Raw genomic sequence first — 13,696 nt, 5'->3', positions numbered from 1 at the left:
TCAAGTTATTTTATTTTGCATCTTCTGTTGCCTTCATTATATTTTAATTAAAACTGTATCAGGAGAAAAATTAACCTAGAAATAACCTCATTAGACACCCAGAGAAGCAGCAATGTAGAGCAATGTTAAATTCAGCTGGGATTGCAGATGGTAGGTCTGTAAATCAAATTCTGCTTCAATTCAGCACTTCAACACAAAGTTCAGCCCTTCAAGAAATTGCTAATGAATTATATGGTATCATGAAACAGATCCCTCTTGTGCTGCACCATGACCAGGGATAAAGATGATATATTTCTCTGCAATCTTTATAGACCATAACTGCTTAAATCATTAAATTCAGAATAAATTTGTATTATTAATGTACAGAAGGACTTGGGGCATATTAAGGGGCATACAGAAGGACCAGGTCAGCATATTAAGGGTGTGAATTCCTTAGGTCTGTACAAGTTACCGTATTTTTGATGTATGCTATCTGTGGGTTATCCATTAACAAAGTAAAATACCACCGTAAAATTTACTCATGCATGAATATAACCTAAGCCGTGGACCAAAAAATGTTTGTTCCCTCCTCCAACTCTGCATTGCCTGCTTCTCTATTCCAACAACCCAAATTCCAAAAGCAGAAGTAGGAGGTACTTTTGGGCAGATTATCCAAGGATTTATTCTCAAGTAACAGTACTTAAGAGGTACAGACTATTGAAGGCAAGAGCTGTACGAATTAAAGCACTGGTATCAGCTCTGACATCTGCAGAACGGGAATATCTCTTACTCTTTTCTAAAGGGGAAAGGAAGGAGGTGTCAGGCAGGATCAGATCAGAAGTATATCTAGTCTAGTACATCTCCTTCACTTCTAGGTGGCAACAGGGAAATGTAGTAATGGGGATATGTAGATGTGATCCGACACTTGAAATTAGGCAGCGATTAGTACAAGCCTTGAAACACTACCCTACGTATCCAGTATCTCAGCAACATTTGTGTCAGCAAGAACTATTGACTTAGCTTGTTCTTATTATCCAAATCAGTGTATAATCCCCTTTCTTAATACTGCTAAACTCTTAGTCTCAGTAATTTCCTGTAGCACTGAGTTTTATAATCTAATTACTGGCTGCGTAAGGAAATGCTTGATTTTGATTCTACTGCCTTTCCTTTTCCTTGTCTTCCAACACATGCAGAACCAACATTCAGATTCCTCTCTAGACCATTATTATTTTCTGGATTTAACTTTCTTTAAAAAAAAAAAAAAAAAAAACAGGTTTGGCATAATTCTTTGAGATAGGAGTATGCATATAAAACAGACCACTGTGGAAGTGCCAAAGCCCCCATTCATCTAGAAGATGTTATAGTGTACTTGTCTGCTTTCCCATGCTTAGTCTTTTCTGGTTCTTTCCGTCTTTCAAATTTAAAAAAACCCCAACTCTTCCTGTCAGGCATCATAGCCTGTACAAAGCTGGGACCTCCTTTATTTTTTATTTATTACTAAGAGATGTATAAAATAGTCTGTGGGCACTTATGGAAGGTAGGAATGCAAATGGCTTACTTTCTTGACAAACCTAAATAACTTTTTGGAATAAGATCATCTCTACAACATAAGCAGCGCTATCTTTACAAAATACAGTTAACTTGCAAAACTCAAGTCACCACTTGCTTCCACCTCTACTCGGGAATGAACACGAACAGAGCACAGCTAGATATCCTTCAACAGGCTGAAAAGAACAGCAAGCAGCACATAGCACAAAATATTGTCATTTTCTTGCCAGTGCTTATTACAGCAATAAATAACCAGCTGCCTGCTACCTTCACATACACTCCTAGTGTGGAGGCTTGCTGTAAACACAGAAGCACTGCTCAGCCTGACAGCATTCCATCTGTCTGTGGAGAAGATTTTATAGGAATATATATGTACACGCGCAAGCCAGCCAAGGGGCTCAGCCACTATGAAATCTACAGCATACAACACCAAAAAGGAATGAGGGTGTGGTGGGGGCCTGTTAAACTCATGAAATGAAGGAAGAAATCAGATGCAGGAAGGCTCCAGGATAAAACTTCATGTACTATAACCCACGCTGATGCTGAATCACTGGCCTATGTTGTTTTGTTTAAAAAAATATTGTGGCTGATGAAAGTGTGCTATATTTTACACTTGCAGTCTGATACTAAAGGGTTATGAGTCATTATTTTTTGTGCTTTTATGCTGCAGTCTCATCAGTTGCACACCAATGAGCTCAGCAAAGTAAAACAGAGAAACAGGCAAAAAACCTGAGGCCTGAATTAAGCCAAACAGAGAACTAGTTTGAATCCAGTGCCAGATCCCCCACTTACTTACGTAATTTTTTTTTTTTTTGATAGGTACCTGAGCTGGGAGGCTTTAGGAATATTTCATCTGGACCCAATCCATGTGGTGTGGTACAAGCCAGATGTTACAGAAGGGAAACAAGGAGACATTGAGAGCAGCATGTGAATGCAAAGTCAGGGACTAAATAACTACATAGAAAACCAGGAAAAAACTCCACAATGATCCCCCCAATCCTGGGATTAATCCAGGCCACATCACTGCAGAGAGCAGGGACCTCCAGTCAGAAGATGGTAACAGCTGTACAGGCAGTAGCTCATCATACGGCTATGGAGCATCCCTGGCAATGCTCCAGGCACCAGATCCACCATAAGATCTACTCGTGCACACAAAATGAAGGTATCACTGCCCACAGTCTCCTGCTCAGCTCTTACTCCAAATTTGACATGGCAGAATTGGGTAGGAACAAGTTGCATCCTCGCACAGCAATAAATCTGACCTCTACACTAAGCAGCGTCCTGGGAGCACAAATACAGCTTCTGATTTCAACAGCACTGGCATCTCTTTTTTCTCCTCCTCCCTGCCACCAGGCACAGAGGATTCCCCGCGATGTGTTTCTCTGCTGCCAATTCATAGCAGCACCTAAAGAAGCTTCAAAGTCAGAGAATAAATTCAGAAGCAGTAACAGACCATGGCAGTCAAGGCAGATGTATCTTGTTTTCTCTTGCTGCACTTCAATGACAACTGTCAGTGCAGGGCCTTTTGGATCCAATAAACTCTAGATCATTTTTTTAGCACATAGTCACACTGTATGTCTGAGAAAAGGTTTGAATGATGGAGGCATATGTGTAGTGAAAGCATCTCGGTGAAAAGGAGACAGTCAGGCCATTGGTCTGATGCCTAAAAGTGGCTGAACGTCATACAAAGAGGGTCCTCCAAGGTGTTTTGTGTAACAGGACAGTGAATCTGACAAATTACAAGGCAAAACCCCTACATTTAGAATCAGACCGGGGGTGGGGGTGGGGGGGGAAGAGTAAAAATCTTGCTAATAGAGTAATGAAGAAACATCCTTCATTACTGTACAAGTTCACTGCTTAGGTACAGGTGCAGGTACTTTACACAGGATCATATACCTTATCTCAGTGACATTCAGACATGCTCAAGAGATACTGGTATTTCAGCACACAGTGCTCTGGCACATGTTGCTTACATAAGCGATCCCTGTAAATTGGTAAGAAAAGAACATTCTCTGATTATTTATTTATGCAGCTCCAGGGGGCTATTTGCTATCTCAGCAGAAACTATGATGAATTACATAAAAGCACTACCAGAGTGGGAAGAACACTCATGTACAAACGTGCTCCCACATGTGGCATGATGCAAACCACTCTCTTTCCATGGACTGTACCAGAGGGCAAAGCTGTTCAGTGCAAGCAGCGAGGCTGGGTGCAGGGCAGGCGAAACATGCACCCACCAGAGGCATACACTAGAGAAAATCAAGCAGAAATCAAAGCCACTGCCAGCAAACCAGCATATTTAAAAGAACAAACATGGACATGAGAGGTTTGAACGTGACTTGAGGAGTGACATGTCTTATTTATGCATTGTATCACACCACCTTCTAAACTACAAATGCTGCTCACAGCTGGGCTGGAGGTGATAAGCCCCAGAGCATCTGATTAAATGTTTAATTTAATTTAATCTGATTAAATAAATTTTTAAAAACCTCATGTCAACATGGGATAACACGCGTCAACATGGGATAACATGCAGCCTCAAAAATGGTTATGGGCACATGGAGGGACATGGTGGGTCAGGCAACCCAGGCAGGAGCCGCAGGCCAGGCCCTGTGGGCTGGAACACGTGATAACATGGGATAACATTGGATAACATGGGGTAACAAGGGAGAACATGGGATAACACAGGTTAACATGGGATAACATGCAGCCTCAGACATGGGTATGGGGACATGTGGGGTCAGGCAGCCCCGGCATGATCACAGACCAGGCCTGTGCCAGAACATGGGATAACATGGGGCAGACATGGGATAACACATATTAACAGGGGATTAAATGTGTGAAGCTCAGGGTTTACTGGAAACTCTGCAACATCGTTACCTGGATTCTCTGCCTTGAGTACAGCCGCATTTCAAGCCAATGCAGCTATACTGCTTCCCCAAACACCCAAGTCAACCTGGGTGACCCACACAGCGCCATGCTATCAAAGAAATATCCTGGCGGGCTGGCACAGGGTAGCCTCAGCATGGCTTTCCAAGCCAATTTGCCCTTTTCCATTGTTCTGTCCTGGCCAGACATCCTGCATTACTTAAATTGGGATTTTTAAGCCATTTTCACAGATCTTTACCACCCACACCTAAGTGATGCAGCTGACAAGCTGAGACTCTAAGGCAGGCTCTGCAGACAGCAGGGAAGGGTAATGCTGGTTTTACATAACAAGGTTATCACAAGCATTTCATGTTTTGCCACTTGCTGGCTGCTCAGCACAGATGTATATGCCTTGGGTCATTTTTACAGTATCTGCACTACAACAAGCTGCAAAGAGCAGCTTTATTATAAAAGAAAGGTGGGAACACCTTGGGAGCCCCACACAAAAGAATCTAACATTGATGAAAAGATGCCATGAACAAGCGTGCAGGTCACAGAAACAGTCTCACTCCTTTACAGCTTTCCCCAGTTATTTCAATTACTTAAGGATTCATGGCATGCATTTTCATTTTTCTTCAAGAAAAAATAAAGTATTTTGTGGAGATGTTTCAGCTGTACAGAAGTTCTTGCACTCCAAAGTGACTGGAAACATTCAATACACCAGCATGTTTCACAGCTGCTATTACTGTATTATTGTATCACTTCATTATAAAAACACATACCTTGGCTTATAGGCCTCATGACTACTTTGTAGCTTCTGTCCAGCTGCTGAGGAAAAACAGAGTTTCACTGAAATTGTTTCCCACAAAAGATGCTTCTCTTCCCTAAAAGAAGAACTGAAAATGGGACAAGACTAACCTGGACACCCTACAGCAAGGTCTGCAGGAGCTATAGTCCAACCCCTTTGTGTCCTCATTCTCCTCTGTGGTCTTTCCCCCTCATGTAACTCTCACGTCTGTGAATCTTTTAATGCAAACTTCTTGCATGATTTTAAAGCTAAAAATACATCCTAGAGATTTGGTTTTTTTTTAAAAAAAAAAAGGAAACCAAACCTTTTTCTCCACAGTAGTAGACAAAGTGAACTTCTTTCTTTGACTCTCAATGTTTCAAACATAGAGCACCCACCGCTCAGACATACATATTATCCTTGTTTAGACATATACCACTGCAAAAAGCCCAACCCAACTTTTACAGGAACACAGCATTGCAAGAGGCACTTGCTGGATTTCACATCAGAAAAAAAGAGATGAAGGGAACCAGACATTCCGTCTGCTGTGGGGAGGGGGCAGCTCCCAATATAGCCAAGAGTTCTTCTGCTGCACCCAAGTGGCACCCAAATTCACCGCTATATCAGGAAAGCTGAGGACATTCTCCCAGACCTCTGCACTTTGCCTGGTGAAATACTTTTTGGATACCTGGATCTAAACAACATGAACACATTAACAGTCACTTCTCAGTTGTAAGAAGTACAGCTATAGAAGGTTATCTAGGAATTCAGCATATAAAAACATAACTTGTCTGAAAAAGAGGAGATGGACTGCAGTTAAAATGGTAACCCAAGGTGACAGGTAAAGGGGGAATCCTGCCTATCTCCCACACACATGTAAAATATTCTCTCCATCACTGCCATTGGTATCCATCTTCCCATACCTTAATTAGTGATTGTTCCTAGAGCTCTGCAGCTTTGAAATAATGACAAAATGAATCAAAATCTATTAGCTAGAGATTAAACAACAAAACCCATTTTGCACAGGCTTCCTGGTCTCTCCCTCAACCTCACTGACACTTTAATTTCCTCCTTCCCTTCCCTGAATCCTGCACTTTCATTCAACCCTTATCCTTTCCGTTGGCACTTCAGCACCCTTGCACAGAGACACAATACTGCTGAAGGGAACAGAGTTGGGCAATGAAGCAGATGAAGATCTCTGCAAGAGCAGCCTGTGCTTTCGATTCTAATCATGTGAAGGAAACAGCTCCTGCTGCTTGCTCAAAGCCAGCACCTGAATGAGAAGCAGGTGGCAAAAACAGTCCTTGGGCAAGATTGAGCCGATGAGGCAAAACAAAGCATTTATCGCTTTTATAAAAATCTAATAGAACTTGAAGAATTTATACTACACCTTTGCACTAAAATAACTGCCACGGGAAATAAGAATCTCTAACCACCACCTCCCTGCCTGTGACAAACTCATGTTGTGGCAGGCCAGACTCCACCACTCTGGAGCATTCAGTAAATCCCTTGCAGCTCTACACAGAAGCATGGAAGAGAACCAAAACCAGTGTGTGAAACTGGTATCACGGGCATCAATACATTTTGGAGTCATGCTCTTGAAGGACTAGACAAGGAATGACATTTACTCACTGAAATATTGTTCTAGGCCATGGCTTCCATGACAGCTACCTAGAGACATACCAGATGCAACACAGACCTGTTAATACAGTCTTTCCCTGCAGATTTTGGAGCCCAACTGAAGACAATTTATAGACAAATTCATTTCAGATGGGAGCCCAGTGTAGTGAAGGCAGCCATTCTGAGTGGGCCTTTGTTTTACTATAACAGGGACTATAGGGACTATAACTTCAGTAAGCGCTCTGTTCCCTCCAGCAGCACCAGATGACTGCCAACAACTGGCATCCAGGTTGCTCCAGGACAGACCCACCTCTGCTGATGACTCCAAGGGGTGAGGAACAGAGATAATGTTTTTGAAAAAGCTAAGAAGGGCTACAAAAGAAAGCTTCAAGCACAGAAGAAACTTTGCACTACATATGCAATAAAAACCTATTTGTGGAATGGGGAAGCCCAGGGAAGCACCCATTAAGGAGGAACCCAAAGCAAGGATCAGCTTTTCAGACGTGTCTGCACTGTATTTTGCAGCTTTGTAGAGCCAGTAGCATCTGGCTACCTAAAGACACTCCATGCAGACCTGACATCAGTCTGTACCTTGGTCAGTAAGAATTCCTGAGGTCTTCTTGTACTGTCTTAGAAATTCTTATTTGTCCCTGTAATATTTAATGGTATCGTGGTGGTTACAAATGACAACTGAAAGGTACAGGCTTTGTAGGGTCTGAACTTGTCTATCATTCCTCTGTAAAACACACACTTGAATGGTTTCTGTTCCCAGTCTACAGTTTTCCATCTCAAAGAAGTCCACACCTGCACTTCAGAGGATGGAAAACTATTCATAAGAACTCAACAAAGTCTTGTTCTCTATCATTTATTTACAGCATTTAATTCCTTCTTATTTAAACATCTAGCACTCACTAACTAGTCTGGTAAGATAAAACAGCATTGGCATAAGTATGTACAAAATTGCCTCTCAGCCACCTTAGGAGCAACTGCCATAACGACATTACTGAAGTCTGAATTAGATTAGGTCACAGCAGTGGACAAACACTGATAGTTATGATGAGAGAAATAAAAGCCCAGGTTGGAATAACAGTTTAGATAAAGATAAGGAAGAAATGGCCCACAAGGACTCTTATACTACAGCCGCAGGGCAAGGCAGGATTAAAAGACCCCAGTCCCACTGGTGGGCAGACACAGCTCTATTACAGGTCCTGCTGTTCAGCACTGACACGTGCTGATAGCATGGTGGCTACTGCCAGCAAATGAACTAGGCCCCTCTCATACCAGACAACTGGTAAAAGATTAATGAGATCTAAAATAGACATATATTGTTTCCATATGCCACCTGTGCACTTTTTAGAGCTTTATGATACTCTCTAGCTAATGGCCAGACTGCTGCCACCAGTGTAAAGCATTCATATTCGGTCAACTCCAGTAGATGGAGCTTTAAGAAAAGCTACAAATGCATTTGTTGTAATAATGAAATTAGCTATATGGTATCTTGAAAGCAGGTACGAGCTTTTGTGCAGCCTCCTTTTTGAAACGAACACCAATAACGGTTTATTATCATGACATTTTATATGGATACACAGATTCCCCTCCTCGCCCCACATTCAGTAAATCCCTGCACTGGCTACTGAAGTAGAATCACATTTATTTTCCTAAACCTGACTCATAGGCCTGTCTGACCTTTTTAACATCACTAAAACACTGTCTTCACATTTTAGTTTTGCCATTTCAAGTCTAAGCCAAACCCTTACCCTTATAACCAGAGAGGACCGGAAAACCACCTTGGAAAATACAAGGACTACAAGCACACCAAACATCAAAGGCTGATGCAGAACAAATATTTTCTTGAAAACTGTGCCAGCAAGGTTTTGGAAGTAAAGCCAATAAAACCCATGAAGTTTCGTGAAATAAAAGTCCAGCAATAACAGTTGATTTAGGGATCATGTAGAAGACTCAGCACACAGCACAGGGCGGGAGGATAGCATTTAGGACTTCTAGTCTTTAATTACAGGCTGACAGAGTAAATAATTCCATGCTGTTTCGAGGACCATCTACTGAAAGGTCTGTGTACTTTTGGGGACAAAAAGGACCACATTACCCAGAATCCACAGCAGGTAGGTGGCTGGATGTGGACAGTGGAGACGTGCGAGGGAAAAAGTCACCACAAATTAGCACAGAATAGGAGACAAGGCAGGGAAAGTATGAAACCAAGGAATATTATAAGGGAAGGAAAGAAGAGAACAAAGCATGTGAACAGACTGCAGTGAACAAAAAGACCAGTAAAAGAGCAAAAGGCAACTCTGATCTACCTGTAGGGATCCTAGACTTAATATTACTAGGTAGTAAGAGACCTTTCAAGAGAGCACCTTTTTGAGACCACTGTACTAGCCCAGGCATAGTTCAGTGCCCATCAAGGAACAACTTCCCTTCCTTCAATACAGGTACCAAACTGGGAAGAAAAAAAGAGAAAAAAAAAATCTACCAAAACAATGCACAAAGAACTAAAAGCAAGGACAGACAGCTCTGAGCCATGTCACAGACATTGCACTGTGCATGGTTCTTGTCCCCACAGCTCTAAAAAATCATTGACAAGCTAGAAGGGACACACAGAAGCATAGTCTAAAACCGACTAAAGTCTTGGAATGGCTTTTCTTTGAGATAAAAATAAAATACACCAGGTTTCTTTAGCCTGGAAAAATACAACAGAGAGAATGTGTAAGTTGTCTGTAAGACCACAAATGGCTTGGAGAAAGAAACAGCAGTGATGATACACTGTTTCTGATCCTGAAGGAACCCAGGATATTAAGGGCATCAAAGGAAGCAAAAGATGCAAAACAAAGCCAGTGGTTCTCCACAGTCTCACTCCCATTTTGAGAGAGATAGAGAGGTCCAAGAGCAGTTAGACAAATTCTTGGCAGGATCATTCATCAGGAGCTAGTGACACAGTGATATGCCATCTGTGGCTCCTAAACAAGAAGTCCTGGAAGCTAAAGGCTTGCAGGGATGGGATCACTTCTGTTTGTACTGCTCTTAAATATCACTATTACCTGATGCTCAAGACAAGTTACCACTCAGGCAATCTTCACTCTGACCCACTATGGGCATTCTCATACTACCCTGTCCTGCATTTTCTTCTTTGGAGATGCTTCCTGTTGTACTGTGTGTCAGTTAGAACTGACAAAACCACTTAAATCCAAAGTTCATTTCTGTGAGGCCCTGTCAATCAGACTCTGACACCTCATGTCTTCTGGCAAGGTGGCTCAGTATTTGCAAATAAGGAATCTGAAGCATTTAAGAGAAATCTCCACAAAGTGAATGGTGTCTGAAAAAATAAAATAATCTGACACATTTTTGCACACAGAAGAACAAAACCTCACTAAAAATCTTTTAGCAATGTAAGGGATGCAGCAGCATACATTCAGTTAGTAAGCCTTCCTACATATAAGCAGATTCGGCAACTCAGTATCCAGGCTCTAGATAATATAATGCACCACAGCAACTCTGCAACATCTTTACAACATACGGACTTTACATTTAAAATGGAAAATAACCTGAAGAGTTATGAGCTACCTCAGAAACACATCTTGTTCTCAGTGGTGAACAGGATAAATGTGTTCTCTGATTCACAGCTTAACGGTTCCATTGGGAGTATTTACTGTTCCTCACTCCAAACCTTGTTTCACCTTCTCTGACCAAACAAGGTCTAAATAAACTTCCTCCAAAAGTTTAAAACAACAGGTTCTTTGTAGCTGGGTCAGACAGGTACAAGGTGCTGCTGGCCTTTGTTATCCCAGAAGGCAGGTAGAGACTTCACTGTCCTCTGTACAGCAGATAGCCGTGGAGCACAGTGTTGGTTGCTGCCCCATGGAGCTCGTCCACCCTGCAAGTGAGATGCGCTGAGGCCACAGGTACAGAAAGAAGAGGCCACAGCAGTGAAGAGCCATGCCCCAGATCACAGAGCAGACCAGTGGCAGTCAGTGTGACTGATTTGACAGGAAAAGGACTGTAAGAACGTGGGATAAGAGCAGAATTTGGCTTTGAACAAATACATTCAGTCTTGAATGTGTGGTGTATTTGCTTGCCTCAACTCATTAACTGGTATAGAAATCCTATGTATATCATCACCCTTTAAATACATGGCATCATCTTTGAAGAATGGTGATTTCAGGAAAAGAAGACGACTACCACTGGGAAGTCTGGCTCAGATCACAGAGCTAATCAGTTCTTTGCTATTACATTCACCTGAACTATGTCCTGGGTAAGAAACTGGCAAATCTTAAGGTGCATGCATCTTCAGCCTCAAGGTTTCCCACCCTCCCTATGAGGACTTAGCATTAAATACTAGAAAGCAGATATGTTTTGCTAGCTTGAAGAAAAGTATTGATGCAATGCACAGAAAGTTTTCAGTCCTGCAGGGAGCTGAGCAGCCAACTCCCTGGACAGTCAGGGGAAGCACAGTCACTCAGCTCTTTGCAAGGCTGTGCTCTACAGACCCCAACCAGTATTAGCTGGCATCAGCAGGGAGCTCTGTGAAAGTTACTGTCCAGCACCAGAAGCAAAAACTTCATCTGTCATGTTTATTAGAGCTAGAGAAGCTCTAAATCCAGCACCACAAACACATGCATGTGTATATCATCAAAAAGAACCCCAAACCAGTACCCCCAATACTTTCCACAGATACTTAATCTGTTGCACTTACTAATAAAAGGTGACTCATTAAGCAATGGCAATTTGTTACAGGTTAGGCCCACTCCTAAAGCTACCATGCGGATGAACACTACCTCTACAGTAGTCATGCAGAAGTTCTCAGTACAAGGCTACAGCATCCAGTTACAGATTTGATAGGCAACTGCTTAGGACTGGCTTTAAGGAGGAAACAAAGCTCCCGCCAACATTTAGAACCACTTAGAAACATTTAGAAACTTAGAACATCTAGAACAATTTAGAAACCACTTCACTGCTTGAAGTTTGGTGGGAGCATCCCAAATTGGAAATCAACCCATTCTGTTTCTGCCTCTACATAAAGAGGCTGGCAAGGGTTTAATTAGCCCATACACTCAACTGAAAACAACGAATGAAAGAAAACAACAGTGATGGTCCCCAAAGTCACCCTCAAATATACAAATTACAAGTTCTGTATTGTGCCAGCACTTTTGAAGGATTCAGGGATAACATGCAGAACACGTATTATGCTCCTTTCCACGTTGAAAGGCTTGGTAATTAGATTGGTGGATACAACCGAAACTGTGTGCCTAATGAGAGCGAGCCTACCAAATCCTCTTTTTCTGGGAAAAAATATGAGCCAGGTAGTAGAAGAAAAGTCACTCTGAGCAGAAGATACAATCCAAACAAGTCAATACAAAACCTCAGACTACAGCACACAGTTGCACTACACAGTTGTTCCCCAGCACCTCCAACAGACAAATTCCCAAGCTCTCCTTTACACACAGCACCGCAGAATCCAATCAGACAACTTCAGTGCGTAAAGTGCAACTCCTTGTTTTTGTTACTGAAGCATTTCCTCTGGACTTGATTTCTAATTATTAATGGTTTAGTACAAACTGTTCATTTTCACAGAACATAGAGGTACTCTGAAGCATTAAACTCTAAAAAGCAAGTCACATGTCTCAGTTTTTTCCCTTACTAAGTATAGTGCTCTAATTCTCCTTAAAATAGGATTAGTTTTCTTCACAATCTGAGGAAGAATAAGCTCTGCCTTTTTCTCTTCCAGGATTTATTTTTGGCTGAATGCTTTATGTAACACATTCCTGAAAAATTAATTTACAAAAGATGTAAGACTTTCAGCGACTCAGTGGTGCTGAGTGCTTTATTTTTTGTGTCACGTGGTTTTCCTGTATTCCTTTTATGTAAGGTATCATGAATTCCACTTTGCAGCTTCATTCAATATTCAACACAAGTCGGCCACAAAGAGATGCTTGGAACGTTAACACTGCCAAACTCACCAGAGCCATATAGTTACCCAACCCAAGGGCCCGCCCATGACTTCAGTGGAGCTGCATAAATTCAAGTCCACTGAGCATCTGCCCCACTGGATTACAACATCTCTACAAAATTATTAAGATTTGAAACACTTCACCTTTTTTTTTCCCCTTAAGAAGACTAGAGTATTAAGACAAATCTAGTATATTGATCATATTTAAGAGTGTACTTGGTTAAAAATCATGAATAAAAAACCAAAACACATTCACTTGAAAATAGGTGCTTCTTTGCTTTTGATAAGCTGAACAAATCACCTGCCTTGACAAATAACTGGATGTTTATACCAGTATTAGGGATAAAAGAGAAAACTGTTAATACCAGAACTTTTGGAAAGGCTAAAAAAAAAATGATGGTTGCACCCAAGAAAAGCACGATATAACCAAGCTTTAAAGACTCTTCATTTCCATAACAAAATCAGATCCCAGCAGGGCTGAAATTGTAACAGACAGAAGTAGGAAAGCTATTCCTAGACAAAAACAAATACTTCACCAACAACCAACATTAGCCACCTTATGCCAAGATCCGTGCAGTAAACAGTGAGCAGCCAACACTCTTCAGAAGTATTCCCACATCAGCCTTGGGGACTTTTTAGCATCATTTCTCAACAGCGGTAAACTAACACAGGACTGAGCTCAGTACCGTGACATACATCCCCACCACCAGCTGAAAAAACAAAATAAAAATCAACAGTCCTCGAAGTTGCGAGCATGCAAGGCTGGTGGCATCAGAAATGGGTAACACTGCTCACTAGAGGGCAGCAGGAAACAAACTAAAACCAGTAAAAATCCACTAGTTCCCAAAATAGGGACCATGATCTTCACCAAGGCCAAGGCAGTTACGAACAGGTCATCTGCCTTAAAAAAAACAATTAACTCTGACGGTGTTTGG

The 13,696-nt window shown here is 41.7% G+C and overlaps 1 protein-coding gene across 6 annotated transcripts in view; it reads right to left on the bottom strand.

The window, feature by feature from the left end:
- Positions 1-13,696, bottom strand: part of CHGB (chromogranin B) — a 76,759-nt gene that overhangs the window by 54,400 nt on the left and 8,663 nt on the right. For 4 of the 6 annotated variants that reach the window (XM_074864275.1, XM_074864277.1, XM_074864274.1 and 1 more), the window contains one exon: positions 5,178-5,220. The exons of 1 other annotated variant lie outside the window; for it this stretch is intronic. In XM_074864275.1, coding sequence (XP_074720376.1) covers positions 5,178-5,220 — 43 coding nt within the window. Of the gene's footprint in view, positions 1-5,177; positions 5,224-13,696 lie in introns of all 6 variants that reach the window. One more of the 6 variants, XM_074864273.1, reaches the window with a different exon arrangement.

This window comes from Strix uralensis, chromosome 3, assembly GCF_047716275.1.
Source record: "Strix uralensis isolate ZFMK-TIS-50842 chromosome 3, bStrUra1, whole genome shotgun sequence".
NCBI lineage: Eukaryota > Metazoa > Chordata > Aves > Strigiformes > Strigidae > Strix > Strix uralensis.
This window is presented reverse-complemented; position numbering and strand designations above follow the sequence as displayed.